Source organism: Pyrus communis, chromosome 10, assembly GCF_041283825.1.
Source record: "Pyrus communis isolate YQ-2024b chromosome 10, ASM4128382v1, whole genome shotgun sequence".
Classification (NCBI taxonomy): Eukaryota; Viridiplantae; Streptophyta; class Magnoliopsida; order Rosales; family Rosaceae; genus Pyrus; species Pyrus communis.
In genome coordinates this window covers 1,584,472-1,602,791 of record NC_142574.1, presented here as the reverse complement: position 1 = coordinate 1,602,791, position 18,320 = coordinate 1,584,472, and the positions used below count along the sequence as shown (strand labels likewise).

At 36.1% G+C, this 18,320-nt stretch overlaps 1 protein-coding gene across 1 annotated transcript; it reads right to left on the bottom strand.

The window, feature by feature from the left end:
• Positions 1 to 9,862: 9,862 nt before the first annotated feature.
• On the bottom strand, positions 9,863 to 17,433 carry LOC137728754 (PH, RCC1 and FYVE domains-containing protein 1). Its single transcript, XM_068467510.2, has 9 exons — positions 16,671 to 17,433; positions 15,636 to 15,722; positions 14,744 to 14,830; positions 14,530 to 14,616; positions 14,313 to 14,432; positions 11,714 to 13,813; positions 11,436 to 11,582; positions 10,496 to 11,043; positions 9,863 to 10,318 (listed from the first exon to the last, which is right to left on the bottom strand). The coding sequence occupies exons 1-9, from the start codon at positions 16,716 to 16,718 to the stop codon at positions 10,153 to 10,155; spliced, it is 3,390 nt and encodes a 1,129-aa protein (XP_068323611.1). The 5' UTR covers positions 16,719 to 17,433; the 3' UTR covers positions 9,863 to 10,152.
• Positions 17,434 to 18,320: the final 887 nt, after the last annotated feature.

The window sequence follows — 18,320 nt, the reverse complement described above, 5'->3', positions numbered from 1 at the left end:
AAATATTCATGAAAAGACCATGTCCCCATTCTTTCAAACGTTGTAGGCCATGGTTCCTTCTTTTTGATTGAAAATGACCTCCAACCACTAGAATGCATCTTGAAACCCCTTAGAATGTTCTCTGTGATAAATCTGTAAATCCAACCTATCTCTAAACCTCAATCAGTTTTGTCTTCATAACTGCAACTTATCACATGAGTGGCCTTTTTAAGCATCGCTGTTGGGCTTGAGGAAGGAGGGACACCGCCTTGTTCCATCCCTGTTGAAGTCACAAAAATTGTAGATTGTCTTAAATTATTTTCAAAATTCATTTGGGACATCAATAGCACTTTGCCATCATCCATTCCTTGTAGGTTTGAAGCATCTCCATTTGCATCATGCTTGGAGTACTTTGAAAGATCCTTGTAGCATCAAAAAGATGAATAGCAGTAACAGCTTACCATCTGATGCATGGAAGGCTCGCTGTCATTAACTTCATTCACAAAATGATTATTGGCTTCATCTTCATCAACGTACTCATCGTAAATTGGTGGTGAATTCCAATTGATGAAACTAATCTCTTCAACGATGTGATCTAGAAATGGATCGATAATCATAGTCATGATCTTCAACTACAGTGGAAAACCTGCTCTGATGCCACTTGATGCAGGACAGAACCAAGGGTATCGAGGAGAGGGGAATAGATAACCTAGGATTCGCTCATAAGACCAAGCTAAATGCTTGATTGGGGAAGGAGAAATTACTCACTTCAATTGCACAAAGCAAAATATATTTTAATTCATTCAAGTCTAGCAATGGCTTCTAATACATCAATATTTAAAGGAACTAAAAATAAAGAAGCATAAATAGACCACAACTTCCTAGGAAACTATCTAAAAATGACTTAGGCCTCGTTTGACACACCGTATAAGACACCGGATAGTACTATATAACACGAAGCAGGTGTTTGGTGAGTTTTGGACTAAGGTATTCCTTCTCTCCCTCTTTCTCCATCCCCACCTCCGATTAGCATCAAGCAGATTTTGAACAGAAAACTAGAGGTGGCAGATCGTATCCAAGTCACGCCGTTCCTGTTATGGAGAGACATTATTTGGGTTTTTGGCTTAATTGTTATTTGATTTTCATGATATTCGATGATTAAACTCAAAACTGGAAAAAGATTTCATCTGGGTTTTGGTTTCAATGGATTAAAAACTCAAAATTGGGTTTTTTTATATTTCACCTGGGTTTTTGGTTGCACTGACTCCCTTGTAAAGCATGGACATAGACTTTCTGCTTGCTGGGTGAGCAAGCTACGATCAATAATTTGGAGATTTGCTTTTGCAAATGTGATTGGTTGGTGGATGAAAGAAAAGGAAGACGATGATGGTGGTGAAAGAATTGATGATTTTTTATTAGAAAAACTAATGAAAAGGGTTTGAAAACTTTAAGTTTTAACTATAAAGATAAAATAAAGAGTAAAGTGAATAGTACCATGTTTGACTTTTTAGTGTAAAAATGTGATTTTTCGTTACAGTGAACAATGGGCTTTTCGTTAAAACTCCATTTTTTATTTGCTTTTCGTTTTTTTAGGGGATTGTGAACTTTTATTTTTAAAAACACATTTGTTTTTTTTTTTTTTGAATTATCAATTTAAAAATATTATTAACAAGTACCAAACACAGTATCGGTAAAATAAAAAAAAAGTACCAAACACAGAATAAATAATACGGTCATTAGTCCGGCATTCACCAAACGTCCGACTAATTTAGTCAGTACTATCCAATGACTATTTATCTTATCTGACTGAAATAGTCAGTACAATTCGAGCTGTCAAACGTTAACAAGTTCCTATATTATTAAAATAAATTACAATGCCTTTATTATTTGAATTCCCAATGCCAACGAGAAGTTTTCAATTTTTTTTTTTTTTTAAGCCTTGGCTCCCGCATCATGATTAGTGAGTCATTGCCTACAAGCCTCCCTCATATTTCCTTAAAATTGATTTATATTTCTATAATGTGTTGTATCATAATTTTTACTTAGCACTACAATATAACATATATTAAGGGGTTTGAAATATAGCCATGCAATGTTGGAGATGAAGACGACATGAACTATGCTTTACAAAATCTAATTTTTGAAGGGCTAAAACATAGCTTAAATTCGACGCTAGGTTTACCGCTGCATGTCTAAAGATCACCTTAATGACTTGTTAATTGCATATTCAGTGTACAAGGCTCTACTTTTGTCATGAAAATTTAATAAATACATGAAACTCGTAAGTTTGTAACTGCACAAAGGACCAAAAGAAAACTATATCTTATGTACACAGTACTCTATCATCTAAGCAATCATGATTGATGATCCCTTTTTTGTGTGATCTTCTTTTGTGGTGGGATTCTCTACCATACATGGTGCAAGTGAAGCTTGAAGTACATATATATACGCCAGAGCAGCTGGACAACTCTCTGCAAGTCTGCAATTCATAAGAGTACGCACACCAACCAGTGCAGCTTGGAGTAGGAGGATCATTTGGCACAATCAGTCTCCTCTACTGATTCCTTCTTTAACTGGATGATCAGTTTCTGTTCATGATTAATTGAAAACATATATGTGAAACCTACTAATAATTCTTCCTACTTTTTTTTTTCAATTGAACTTAATGGTTCATCAACTATTTCCAGATAACAAATAATATTGCTAATACAAGCAAGCATATCAAACTACTCAATAGGAATTTCCGTTGTGTGAAACAATTGTTTTACTTTTTATTTTTCTAATGTACGCGTACACATGATATTCAAAGATAATAATACGTACTGTTGGGCGGTTGTATATAAACCAAAAAGAGAATAGTTTTGTTAAACGTATCTAAAGTTAATATACTTTGGTATTTCCTTAACTTATGATGATGACAACTAGATAAAGGACATGTTAACAATGTTTCTGTTGCGAACTTGTGAAGAATTATTACTCTTGCGAACAGATCCATCATCCATCAGACCATCACATAAATATACTACCTAATAATTTCTTCTAATTGTAGCGATCTGAGTAAGGTTTTCTATATGATACAAATAACTTCTTAAAAAGTACTTGAAATATATGTGGAGAGTGCAGTAGGAGTGTAAAGTGAGTTAGGTTTGCTTTAGAGAATAAGTGCAACGTGACATACGATTTTGGTTGTGTCATGCAAACGTCAACGAAAATAGTTATGATTGGACAAAACAATATTCTTAATTTTTGTTAAGAAAATTTAGTATGACAGTAATAATATCATGTTATATCAACAATTCACTTACATTACAACATATAGACTCGATGATACTACATATTGTAATTTGGATGAATTGGTATACCAAGTTTCCACATGAAGAGGTGCGCCTTGCTTTATAGCTTTAGGATTTATGAGTTATGGTTAGTCTTGTACATATAGTGCAGGATGTCGTATTTTGTTGATAAATGTATCATAATAACTTAGTGTATTTTGTTGGCTACCAATCAACACATAATCACTCACATCTCAACAGTTTGTGTTTTATCAAAGAACATTGGCTTATCATAACCATATTAGTTATACGATCATTTGGGATTATGAAGAAGCACAAAAACAATATACACTCCACTAAGGTACGTAAATGGATTACTTATGAAGAAATCTAGTCATCTAATTATATCCATTCTCCACACAGCTTTTCAACATATTAGAATTTGATGACTGTTTGGACAAGATAAAAAGGTTTCATGTCAATCGATCTACATATTTCCCACAACTCGACTGTTTCATCATTTATAGACAAATTGCATCAACTTGTCCTGGTCCACATGCATGGACATAGAGCCCTCCCTTTAATGAAAACTCATAGGTTTGAGATCTGATTACAGAAAGATTCAGCTTTCCCTTCCATCAGTCCATCTCTCCCACATCTTATTTTTATACAGCAAGTGCCAAATGGGACCACTTGAATCACCCCTTTCCTGTTTGAGAACGTAACATGAGGCCCCGTCTGCATTTGTCCAAATCCCAAAAGCGATGAAAGTGAACCCCAATTGGGTTTATATCCCCCAACATAAAATAACCAGCAAATACATAACCCTCCCCACCCTCCAAGAATGGAGGGACACAAACTAATTATACTTAAACGAATGGTCTCTATTTGTGCATGATTTTGTAAAGCTCAGTCATTCATGCGTGATGGTTGATAAAATATAGACTATGTAGGTTTTAATGACTAAATATCATTTGTGTGACGTAAGGCTGAACAAACATAACAAAAATGTGAATTTTAGTGTAAATAGTGTTTCAATGATGGTTCAAAATACCTTTCTGAACAGGAAAGAAAGAGATAAGTCCAACTCGTCGTTTTGTTGAAAAATAGGATCAATTTGTTTAAAAAATTTCCTAGGTTAAAAACACCTTTTAAGTCTTAAAATTAATTTTCAATTTTTTTGTGATGTCTTGTTTTGTTTTTCTTTCACAAGGGTTTTCCAGGACTATTTAAAGTTTTAATTTGATATATTTTATTTATCTTAATTATAATTAAAAATATTGTTTCTCTCAAGCTTTTGATGTTTCACAAATTAGAGCTTCTCTCAAATGTAATCCCTTTACACTATAACTTTCACGGTGTCGCTATGTGTATATGGACGTCTAACCATGACATAGCTGGAACTTACATTAGATCTCTTCTACAACAAATGAAATCCGAGAAAATTATAGAAATGGTCCTTCAATTTTAATTTAGTTGGAGTAATGATTCTTCAACTAAGAGCATCGCCAAAAGAGATGTCAAAACTGTCATATAAGTATATAACAGTAAAAAATGGCTGCAAACTCTCTCAAACTGAGCCTTCAATTTTCTACATGGCTCTGAGTCAATTGAAGGTAAAGTCTTCTACTGTCAAATGCATTTAGTATTTTTTTTTTTATTACATTTAATGCATATAATAAATGTTGTGTATTCTAAGAATTAGATTGGTTGCCTCTATAAATAGACCCCACAAAGTGATAAAAAAAAATTCAGAATGGAATTATCATTTAACATATCGGGTGAATCAAAAAATTGTACAACATGTCAATTCGCCACATAAGCCATCAAATATCAATTTGATGTTTCAAATTTGACATCTTCTTTGGAGATGCTCTAAAAATTCATGGCCATTAGTCTTTTTTTTTTTTTTTTTTTTGTCAGACGATAGATTTTATTAGATTAGGATATTAGATTAGTCAACGAACAGGATTTGAACCCACGCTGTTATGCAAGGACTCAATACTTTTCCACCATTGTGGTAAAGAGCCACTTGCCATGACCATTAGTCTCTTAACTCGTCAAAACGTACATCTATGGTCTTTTTCGTCAACTCCATCAGAATTCCATCAAAATGAGTCATGTTGGAAGGACAATTGCTACAACTAGATTAAAGTTGAGGGTTCATTACTCAAATTTGGTTAAAATTGATAGATCATTTCTCCAATTGGGTTAAAGTTAAGGATCATTGCTACAATTTTTTTTTTATTTGGTTTTCATATTTGCCCATTCAGCCTCACATGCATGACACATGACTCATTTTGACAGAAGTTCTATGGAGTTGACGAAAAGGACCATCGTTGTACATTTTGATGAATTAAGAGACCAATAATCACAGATTTTTAGTTGAGCGATTATTACTCTAATTAAATTAAAGTTAAAGGACTATTACTACAATTTCCTCATGAAATCCGTTTATTAGGTTAATTAGTATAACCAGTTGAAAATTGATATATCATATCCGACTAACAGATACGCGATCTAAAGTGAAATCCTTGTTGAATTTGGGAATGTAACTTGTGATATCATATGATGAAGAGGCCTAGATAGATTATAGACTCTACCTTAATGTTAGAACTAGACAGGGACATGTTTTTCAATTTGTGCAAGATATGTACATCAGAACTGTTAGTCGGCCATTAATTATTAGACCCACACATTCACCAACCAATCCAACAGCCTCCCCTTATTTACTCCCAAATTTCGTTCCCTTAAAACTTTCCCACCATATATCTTTTAATTTGCCTTTTTTGTTCTATCCATTCATAACTTTGGTGATGACTCAGAAACACACCTCCTAAAGACCCGTTCAAGTAATCTTAAAGAAAAAAGAAAGATTCAAACACTATTACTACATGTTACCTTTGTTTGATTTTGCACCTTGCTTAGTCAGTAGTCCCACACACAGACACACAAATTCACAGAGTCAACATCTCCATCTAAGGGCACATTACTCAGTTCCTGCATTTACTTCCTCGTGTTTGCACATTCCCTCCTCGTTGTTTTGTATTTGTACCTCCGTTTCATTTACAAACTTTCATTCATGTATACCCAAAGCCATTCACCAAAACATTTAGCTTCTTCCTTCAACAAAAAATCTCAAGAGTGCATGCAAAAGTATTTGTTCTCAACCGCTTCAGTTATATACCATTTCATATCACAATTTTTCATTTGTACCCCAAAGCCATTCACAAAAATACTTAGCTTGTTCCTTAATTTCTTACTTATTTACATCTAAGGAGAGTCAATTGTATACAAAATCTCTGAGTGCATGCAGAAGTAAATGCTCTCAACCGCTTCAGTTACATACCCATTAGTATAAATATCTATAAAGTACAAGTAATCAGTCTTTGTAGTTTGTGCCACATTAGTAATCTCACTTCCTTGCACTCGTCAGGCTTGACAACAACAAACACCCCCCGTCCTCTCTCTCTTTCTCGATTTGCTTCTTGTTGTTGTATTTCTTCCTGTATAGATAGGCTTTTCATTTCAATAATTTATTTGGTGAAATGGGAAAGAGACATGATATGTTTGTTGTAGTAGCGCTATTGCTGCTCGTCTTTCTGGTCGGCCACACTCAAAGCTCAAGAGTACTTCAGAGCAGTCAAGTTTTCAAGGTATTGAAGCCTGCCTCTGGTCATCAGAAACTGCATGAGAGTAGCTTTTTTGCATTCTTACCAAAGGCAACGCCAATTCCACCGTCTGGTCCTTCCAAGGAGCACAATGCTATTGGTTTACAAAGCTCCTCACCTTGAAGACATATTTCTACAGAAAAAGGTAGATGTAGCTGCTGCTCAAATCTTCTTCAGCCCAGAACTAATACTGGTGATGGGTAATGTACATGGCCGTTGGTGGGTGTATTTTGTTATTTTGTTGTTTGTTTGTTTTGTTTTTGATTTCGGAGCCTAATTTGATGAGAAGCTAGCATAAAAAAAGCTCTGTAAGTTAATGTCTAAGGATACGGATATACGCATCCTCCTTGAAATATCCCAGCTGATGAATATGGAAAATTTGTAAAGGAAGAAAAAAATATCAAACATTAATTCATATTTTCTGCTACTTTGTTTTTATTCTGCATGTCATTTGCATATAATGGGAGTGAATTCATGCAATTACATTGAAGCCAATGAGATGAAGTTGTCCCTTCCATAAGTTTATGATGCAGAAAAGAAAGAGTACGCATTATATATATCTAGCTGGGTAGGAACAATACTGTAGTACTAATGCTTGAGTGAGAGCAAACTCAAAATCTTTTGACAACAGTGAGTGAGTGAGTGAGTGATGATGGACGTACGTGATCCTCTTAAATATTATAGGCTGACATGTCATCCCATCATTTTACTTGTTTTTGCTCCATGCCTTCCCATCATTCCTAGCTATCCTCTCTCTCTCTCTCTCTCTCTCTCTCTCTCTCTCTCTCTCTCTCTCTCTCTCTCTCTCTCTCTCCTATTTTCTGTGTTTTTGCTTTTGGTTGGTGCTGCTGGGAAGGCGTTTTGGAAAAGAGGGGCGGGGGATGAGTATTCAAAAGTCTTAACTTGGTGAAGAAAGAAACTCACTCACATTTCTTAGTTTATTATTTGCAACATTTTTTTCAAACACAAGGGGAGAATAATCCACTTCTAATGTGACTTTTATGTTTTTTTGTTTGTTTGTTTGTTTACGTTTTTCTATTCAAATGCAAAAGATGTATATCTCATTTATTAAATAATACAGAAGTCTCTTGTGAATTTGTAACGGATAAAAAGTCACCTATGAAACACCATGCATGAAAATAAATAAATAAATAAGAGTGAAGTGTTGATTTAGTCATGAACTATCACCAAAGTGAAAAACTAGGTCCCTGAATTATTATTTTCAGTAAAATAAGTTCCTAAATTGATTAAAAATTACTAATTTCATCCTTACTATTATATTCAAAGCTATTTGATCCAATTTTTCGTCAACTTAAGTCAATTGACACACTTTAGAGTGTAATACCGTTCTTTTCTCGTCTATAAGCTCTTAACAATTCATATAGGTTGCAAATCTAACGTCTAATTTACCCTCCAAAGTTAACTTCATACACTATTTTTTATGTAAAATTACCAATCTGCCCTCCAATGTATATCAAATTTTTATAATTCAAGAACTGATTTTGTTAAAAAAATAGTTTAGGATCTAATTTTCACTTAGGTGACAATTCATGAACTAAATTGGCAATTCACTCAATAAATAAATATATATACTAAAGTGAGTTATTGGCTGATTTCTTCCTGAACTTGTAAGAGGTTGTCAATATTCTCTTTGAACTTGATTTTTATCCGATTTACCCTCTAACCCTTTATAATTGGCCATTCCCCCATTAAACTTTAATTTTGGTTGGTCACCCCTAACTTTTATAATTGGCCAATCTTCTCCTAAGTTTATTTTCCCTGCTAAACACTAAACTTTAAAATTCAAACAAAAAATGTATGGAGTGAACTAGCAAAAGGTGAAGACGAAAGAAAAATAATATGCTGTCCACATTAAGGTTAAAATTGGGTTAGTTAGCTAAAATTGAAGTATGGAAAAAATTGACAGTTCTTTACAAAACAAAATCAACAAAAGTCTAACTTGGCCTGCGTTTTTGAAGGGGGTAAATATTATTGACCCACATCCCATGAAAGTTTGGTTGCTAGCAATAAGTTGGTTAAGCCATTTCACATCTTGCATTAAATTCAAACTGCCATTTTGAGAGAGAGAGAGAGAGAGAGAGAGAGAGAGAGAGAGAGAGAGAGAGAGATGTGAGACTAATACCTAATACCTATGAGAGCAATAGAAGTGGTGATCCTCAAAATAAAGTCCCTAGGGTCAAAGACTGGGAATGTTACATTTTACTTTGGATTTTGGTGGGAGCAAGATTCAAAGGGGTTTGGTTAAAACTAAAACAAATTGGGGTCCTTACTGGCTTTTCAAAATTTTCACTCAAGTTAGAATCTGCAGTGTAAGTTTTCTGTGTATTATGAAAATGATCACGTTAGTATTTGAATATTGGAGATAGAATGAGCTACAATTGTTCGATTAACATCATATATATGGAAATCCTAAAGGTTGTTTTAGTGGTAAACGAGCAAAGAGTTCGAACTCCCATTGGTGTATAATTCTTGGAGCCATCAGTTTTGTTTTGGCGTACCATTTGACCTGGAAATCAAAAGTACGCTACCACCTTATACGATATCGGGATTGTATGAAAGGGCAACTCATTTATAAACAATGTATGGTGAGATACTTTCTATATTTAAAAAAATAAAAAATAAATAAAATATACGGAAACATACATATAAAGTCATTTAGAATAGAAATTTCGGCATAACTATCTGACAGAGCAACTCTCTCACACGAAATGGGATTAGTGGGGTCAAGTGGGACCGAAAAAAAGCATGGGTATGTATTTTGCAAGTGCAGTTGGACAGCAAACATGGTTCGCCTGGTTTACGTAAGTTTTCCTCGCCATGCAGGGCCTGTAAATTTTTACCTCATTTGGTATAGAGGATTGCAAAATTTAAGGGCCACAAGCATGGAAGAGCTAAAAGAGAAACTTTCATTTGCTCAGATTGTCTCAGAAACGAAGATTTTATATACACTACAATACAACAGGTGTATAAAAGGGCAAATACCCGTAAATTAAATGGACAAGCGAAATTCAATTTGAAAAAAAAAAAGAAAAGAAAAAAATAATTGGGTGAAAGTGGGAAGGAATGAAAGGTGATGAACAAAATAAAGGGAAAAGAGGTTTGCAATGCTTCCCTTCATACACCACCCTTTTGTTGCTTCCTCTCAACACCACCTACAGTCATTCGTACAAAATAAGTTAATGGATGACTTCCCTCCTGCCCCTCCTTTGCTAAGCTTGTTGAGATGAGGCAGGTGAAAGGGCTCCGTCTGATCTGCGTGCAGCTGAGCCAGCAACCGATGATTTGTCTGACCCACGGACATTGTACTTCTCGTACACTTTCTCACGATTCTCTGACCACCAGATCTCTGCTTGTTGCTCTCCAAATCTCCTTCGGCTGCAAATGAAAATGCATATTATCAGACTTTAATTACAAGATTATTCCATCTTTGATCCATAACAGCAAAGTTATGCACCGAGTATGTGGCATGTTACGGCCAATATGATCAAGAGATCATAGGGCTACCAGCTGACAGATTTATCATATTAAGAAACTAGCAAAAACCAATAGTACCTGAAGCGCACTCGTTTGAGATCTCTAGTTCCATCCCGCAGAGCCACAAGAGTTATATAGACACCCGGCTCATATTGTTCAATCCATTCTGCCTCAACTGTATTACCATTAGCAGGCGATGGAGAATTCTTGGACCTCGCACCATTCTCCCCATCTTGAAAAGGCCCGGATTCCTTGCCATCAACAGTTTCAGACACACTACTACTGACTGACTGAAATGATCCACCACCATTGGGTAATTTATCCGGGGAGTTTATCATCCCATTGGAGGTCAGAAGCTCCAGACTCTGCTGCACATTTGTTTCATTCGTTCCAAGTGGATCCTTGGGTGAATGAGTGGGGACATGATTTCCATTTGTTGTAGCAGAGTCAATTCCCAAGGATGAGATCAAGTAAGAACTGCTGATGGAATTCGATCTTGAATGCTGCTCTTCATTAGAATCTGGATGGTTAATGCCATTTGGCTCCAACCCATTTGGCAGGAATGCCTTCTTTATGGTCTCTGTATCATAAACCCCAGGTGGCAGCCGTTCTGCCAAATCCTTGAGCTGAAATAATTGTCAACCACGATCATCACTATGGCAGTTCAACATAAATTGAAAAATTTCGACCAAAAAAGTAGAGAGTCAGCTACCTAACTCAATAGTAATGAACACCTTTTAACTAATTCAAGTTCCAGGGTTAGAAGATTGCAACTGACAAAAAAAAAAAGTATGAAAAACTTGTACCATTGGCTCCTTATTGCTACAGCCTACAGTTTCATTTGTAGAGATAAACCACGGGTACATAATTCATGAACTATTCTACTCTGAAGTTTATTTTATTAAATTCAATATTATAATAAGAAATGATTAAATTAAATGTTTTTTAAATATATGACACACAAGTCGATGATCATGAGAAAGTTTAGGAAATGAAAGCAGGTAGCAGAAGAAATGACCTGTGCGGTTAGTGACTTTATAACTTCTTTTGCAGCTTTAGATTTAGCAGATTCCTCTGCGGCCAATGCCATTGCTTCTTGTACTTTCTTCGAAGAATTCTGAAGCTCTAATTCTTGAAGATCACATCTCTGTCTAAGGCTCTCAACCTTACAAAAAAACATTTATAATCAAATTATTAAAAGATAATAATTACAAATAGTCAAACACAAACCCACCACCCCTGTCAAGAGGTTTACAAAAAGTAGCCATAAAGTCCAGAAAAGTATGAACTATGTACCTGTGAACGTAATTTTAGCACTTCCTGATTCAAAAGTTCATTTGTTTTCTTCAGACTATCAGCAATACTTTTTGAGAAGGAAAGTCCTGATGTAGTAGGAACAGGAGTTGCAAAACGAGGAGGGCTTGGTCTCCTCGAGAAAGGTGACACGGACCTTGAACTCGCTCCAGATGGTGTAAGAACTGGTTTGGGAACTGTTCGCCGCAAATCAACAGCAGTTGACATAACAACATCCTTTAATTGCAACAATGAAGGTGCTTGAGCGGAGCGGACAAGTGAAAATGTGTCGGCTTTCTTTCCCTGCTTGGCTGCTTTAGTATCTAATTGCTTTATCAAATCCATATTAGATAGTACAGCAGACTTATACAATCTTATGTCAGCCTTGTCCAACCTGTCCTTGTTCTCACCTGACAAGCGAGGTATCGCATTCCTTCTGTTATTACCACCGGTTTCTAACACCTTATTCAATTTCACATAACAAGCATCACAAACTCGATATGGCTTTCCAGGATTAGGAGCCAGTGCTGCTCTTGTTGCTTTTCTTGAACTGCATGAATGGCAGTGGACAAGTCCACAATTATAGCAGTTGTGCCTCTTCTTTGTGAACCCAAAAGCCTGTCTACAAGCAGAGCACTGTGACTGCTCAGCACCAGATACCCATTTGTGAAGACAAATAGCTGCTGTATAGTTTTGACCACAGCCAATATATTTCACATGTCTATCCTTTAAAGCTTCAACGAGAGTCGGTGTTTTCCGATCTTCAATATCCCCGTGGCCCAACCTCCCATTAGCTCCCTTTCCCCAAGTATAAACTTCATTCCTGGATGTTAATACTGCTACATGATACGCACCACACGCAATTTCTTCAACGCAATCCCCAGCAAGCTTGTCTTCTACCAAGCAAGGAAGCTTTCCATCAGAATTGGGATTTCCAAGCTGACCATAAACAGTACTGCCCATTGTAAAAACATGTCCTGACGTTGTCAAGCCTACAGTTAAACTGTGCCCACAAGCAATTTTGTGAAAATTGTAGTCGATAAGGGCAGGAACACATGTCGGTTCAAGCCGGGCTTCCTTGTCTCCATGCCCAAGTCGATTCTTATCTCCATCACCCCAAGTAAACAACTTACCTGATGAACTACTTGCACTAGATTGTGTTGCAATAACCTCCACCACAGCAGCAGTGTGCCACACCCCACATGCAACAGATATAGTCCTCAACCCTGATAGGGATTCTACTTCTCTCGGATATGGAATGTTTTCTCTGTCTCCATGGCCCAAGACACCAAATGTGCCATCGCCAAATGTGAAGAGTTTCCCTGTTGATGTTACCAAGGCTGTATGCCATGGACCACAAGTTACAGAAGCAACTTGAAGTTCCTCAAGAGGACCCGAAATTCTCTTTGGTATCCAATGGCTGACATCAGTGCCATGACCAAGAAGTCCAGCATTATGCGTGCCATCTCCCCATGTATAAAGTTCCCCAGCCATTGTAACAGCACAAGTATGAAATTCTCCACATGCCACAAAATCAACACCAGTAGCTGCCAGAGATTCAACTAGACGAGGCTGAGCAACATCCTTCCCAGCACCATGCCCTAGTCGTCCTCCAGATTCTTCTCCCCATGTAAACACTTCACCTTGTCTCGTGACCAAGGCTGCATGTTTGACCCCACAGGCTATATGATGGACATCCAAAACAAGATTGGACTCTAATGGCCTAGGGACAAGCACATCTGATCTCGGGCTCAAATAATTCGCATTTTTATCAGCCCCAATCTTAACAACACTATCACAAATAGCTTCACCCCATATGTACACATCACCTAGAGTTTCACAATCATCCGGTGTTGAACCATGACTTGAAGTGCTAGGAGCACTTGAAACACTAACTCGAAATGCATCTGAACCAGATCCTTTTACTTGCATCTTTGTCTGGTCTGATGCAGCATGTGACCTCTCAGAAACCGGGGAATTTTCAGGCGGAAAACTCTTGGGTGAATTTGTTTTGAAACTAACAGAAATCTCTGGAGAGCCACTATCTCGTGCACCGCTAGCAGAACTATCACTTTGACTATTTGATGTCAAGTCCCTGCCATCCTGAAATACCCAAAGACTTGATCAGCAGGCAATCATTCAACAGGTGTACTTATACGTATCAAAATGTTAGAGAAACTTTCATACATCCAAAGTGTATGTGCGTGTGTAATGTTTCAGCATAAAAAGGTTGGATGACTACAATAAAATCATATGAACTAAAGTATAAAGTTAGATGACTCATTAGTCATTAAAGTAATAAGAGAACTAAAATCCAAAAAAAAAAAAAAAAATTATATATAAAGTAAAACAAAAATTACAAAGGTAAGAAAAAGAAATTATGTGTGTATATATATATATATATATATATATATATATATATATTAACACGCACGCACGCGCGCGCACACTATATGTCTATACAAGCATAGTATTTCAGCATTTCAAATTTAGCTCAAAGGCTCCAACACAGCAGCCTGATGCAGATATAACACAGATAACTGCAATACAAGACAAAATATAAAAGCTAACACAACGGAGATTTCTAAGTAGGTATGTTTACATCAAGGTAGAGGCCTCCATCACTCCATCCGTCAATTTTGGAACGCCCACCACTACCAGAGGAAATTAGTGCTTTGAGGCCTGCAATCCACACTTCTGCCTCAACTTTGTCCTTGCAAATCTGGAAGGACATAACAGTTTATCATAAATATTAGTATTATTAAATAAAATACGAAACTACGTAATGAGAGATATCATTTTGAACTTCCACCACTAACCAGATCAAGAGACCGCTTTCCGTTATTGTATATAAGAGAAAAGGATAAATAATCCTTTTCAGGACGCAAATATCGTTGAAAGACAGCCTGTAACAAATTTTGTAACAAGATGAAATTGGAATAAGTATCACTAGAAGACTTAAAATTTAAACCTGCAGTAATATATGCTAGTCAGGTACTAAAAATTATATCAAAGTGATATCAAATATCTCACAGTTCTTTGTCCAGGAACAATTCTTGTGACAGAAGCCAACTTCAAACTTCTTTCACTACTTGAAATCCAGATCAAAGATGATTCGTCCTGAAATTATTAAATGCAGCAGTAAGTAGAAAATGGAAGCCATTTAAGAAGCACACAAATTTAGGAATCAAATTACAATAAATGTAACCACAAGCAAGAACCATAAAAGGGCCACTGAAAAGCTATCTCATTAGCAGTATTTTACATCGCATAAGTCAAAACACAAAGCAGCGTAGATACGCAGCAACGTAACAGCACAACGAATGCCAACTGACATTTAACATATTCCAAGACCTTACAAGGTGAAATGTTATTCATGACTATTAATAATATGCTTCTCCAAGAACTATAGACCATATTTTGCCTTGACCGACCTCAAACTACAGTATGAATAAATTCTCAAATCTCTTATCAAATGAAATATGCCATAGACTCAGGCAAACCGCCTACTGAACCCTTTGGTTCTAATCTTCCAAATGGATCGAAACCTCGATTATCTCAGATTTACCCTTCAGTTATTAATTTAATAAGCGGAAAGAAAACTTGATAAATTTTATCTTTTCCGTTATACGCACAACTGGAAATTGTATACTTGTGGGAAAAGAAAGAAATTACCTAAATGGCACTATATTACCACTGCTAAGTGGGAAATTCAATTAAAATATGTTTTGTAGCATTCTTTACCACATCCTTTTACAAGTGTAATACATTGTACTTTACTGTCTGTCCGTGCAGGAATTGTGGAATAAATTTTTATTTCAACTTTAATAATTGTGCACCCATGCTTTATTCCTTCCACGGAGCAGACAAACCACCAATATCTTAACAACAAATCCTAATAGAGAAGCTTTAAATACAAACTTACAGTAGAAAGTCTAAATGGACAAAACTTAGGCTTTCCCTTACGACCATATTTCAGTAGTTGAGCACCCTTCTTTAGAGCAATTATTGCCTGCAAATCATTTAAGGAACATTCAAAACCATGAGAAAGATATGAAGAGTGTATGCACTAAACATACGACCATAATAACTCATACAAAAGAGTAGTATCATTTCTACTTGGATATGGAATTCTACACCAAAATGAAATGTTATTCTAATTATAATGTTACACTGAACTCCTACCGCATACAGTACAGACTTTGTGACTTCCAACTCAAGAAGCATAGCAACTTAGTTCTCTTTCAGTTACAAGTTACAACCTTCCAAGACATATCATAATTCATTTACCGTTATCCTGAGACTAAGAGAATAAATCACTAAATCCAAACTTTTAAGATATTACAAAACCCTATGCGTCTTCTAAAGTTAGGTTTTTCACCCTGCGAAGAAATTAAAATGTGGTTACATGCAATGCCATTTCAATTAGATCACTTTGTCACAATAATCGCTAGACAGTTATCGTTTGAAGATGTCAGTACTTTACACATTCCCTCAGAGCAAACCCAGTTGTCGACATGGCAAATGCACATGGGAAAAATACCAAATTAAAAAAGTTTTGAATTTTAGGGCCTGTTTGGTCCTCTAAAAGCACCCATTACTGCATCCATTGAGCCCGAAACGATGAAGCCAGAAATTAACCTCATAAATCAAAGCCTTGAGAAGATTATGTGCCCAATAATTGTACCTAGAAAGCTGTTTTCCAATTACCATATCTAAATTCCTTCACATTTTCCACATACCTACAAAATATTAAATTTATAAAGCTAAAAATAAAGAGCTATCCATCCAATTTCCACTTTTGACATGTAAACAGAGGATAAAAGAAAAATCAAATCTTTTGGTTTTCTATGTAATTACACAGACAAAATAATTAGCAATAATTTCATTTTTCTTTGTATTTTCTGATACATTTGCGAAGAGAATTTTTTAGGCAAATAGAATTTGGAGAGAAAGAGACCTGGTCGATGTCACGGTTGGCATTCCCGTAGCTAACAAGATCTGCCATTCCATGTGAGAGAAATTATCGTAACGCCACCACCCTCTCCGATCCCTCACAGGAGCTCCGTTCATCATCTACCGTCCAACTCGCTCTCGCGCCTCCGTGCAATACCATCAACGGCCACGTCACCGTCACCACGACTGCTCACCTCTCTCTCTATCTACACTACGCCGCGCAGATCTGCCGAAACCCTAAGACCTCCAGTTCTGAGCTTTGACTCCGAGCAGACAGGAAGCTGAGCTCGAAGCCGTGGACTGTTTGGGAGCTGGTTGCGGAGAGACCGATGGCGGGTTTGAAAGGAAGAGGGGGTTCAGAGAGGAACTTACGGGGTGAGAAGAGAAAAGAGAAGGGGCGAAACGGCGTCGGAGAATGGGACGGGGAAGCGGACCGGACGGAGGAGGGAGGGAGGGAACAGAAGAGAGAGAGAGAGAGAAATCCCTGGAAAGAGAGGGAATTTAGGGGGGTGGGGTGGGGTGCGGTGGGATGTGTCCGAGTCTGTAAAAAAAGTACGACTGGTCAAAGCTGTGGAAAATAGAATACTACCGATCAAATAAATCAAATCTTGGAAAATAAAAATCAAAATTCTCCTCCCTCCCTTTGTTTTTCTTTTTCTTTCTTTTCATAATTTTCGCAAAATAATTTATGCATCCAGAATCTCATAATTTGATGCAACTGAGTACGAAGTTCCGAACTAGTTGAAACTACAAGACCAAGAAAACAGACTGAACAAACTACTTAGATTTGTCCTCATATGTTACCTTCAAAAGAATTTCGCTGTAAAATTAAGATTGCAGCAATCAGTTTCGCTTGTTTTTATATAAGTAAGCTCAAAAGGCTATCAAAAAGCAACTTTTCTCTCCTTAAGGAGTTTTATTAGTTCTTTTTCAGACGTGACACTGCCGAGAATCAATGAAGTGTGACGTCTTTAGTTGAAGATGAAATGAATGTAATTGTAGCCTAATTAAGTAAGCTTATTTATCTCTACAAACCTTAACGCCTAATAAGTCTTGTGTTTTGTTCTCCATTTTGTACAAGATAAATATTTATTTTAACTAGTCAGATGCATCATGATATACTGATTTACAAAAATACTTTGTTGCGATACGATTGTAGTTAGAGATGATTCTAGATCATTGAGTGATGTATCATTTTCCTCCTAATGAATTACTTGGTATTCACCTATGTTCTTTTTTTTCTTTTTTTCTTTTTTTTTGGGGCTTAGAATTGGTGCATCTATCCCATTATCGTAGAAACTAATTCTGCGAAGCATCTAACACTCCAAATATTTTTTAGCAATGTAGCAATTGTGGACAATCACATAGCATAAAATGTGAGGGTTAACCTACTTCCCCCTCTTTAGTGTAGATAATATTGTTTGATTAAATAAAAAACTCACATAGGACCTTTCTCTTTTTTACATTTAAAAAAATAGTATTATTCGCACACTCATTTTTACCTCTTACACATCTTTGTTTATTTTTTGTCATTAATCTTCTTTAATTTATTTGATTTGACGATCAAAAATTAATAACAATATGTGAGAATTAAAAAAAAAGTATGGATAGCAGTATTAAAAACAAAAAATAGATTTGTAAGTAGGATACTTAA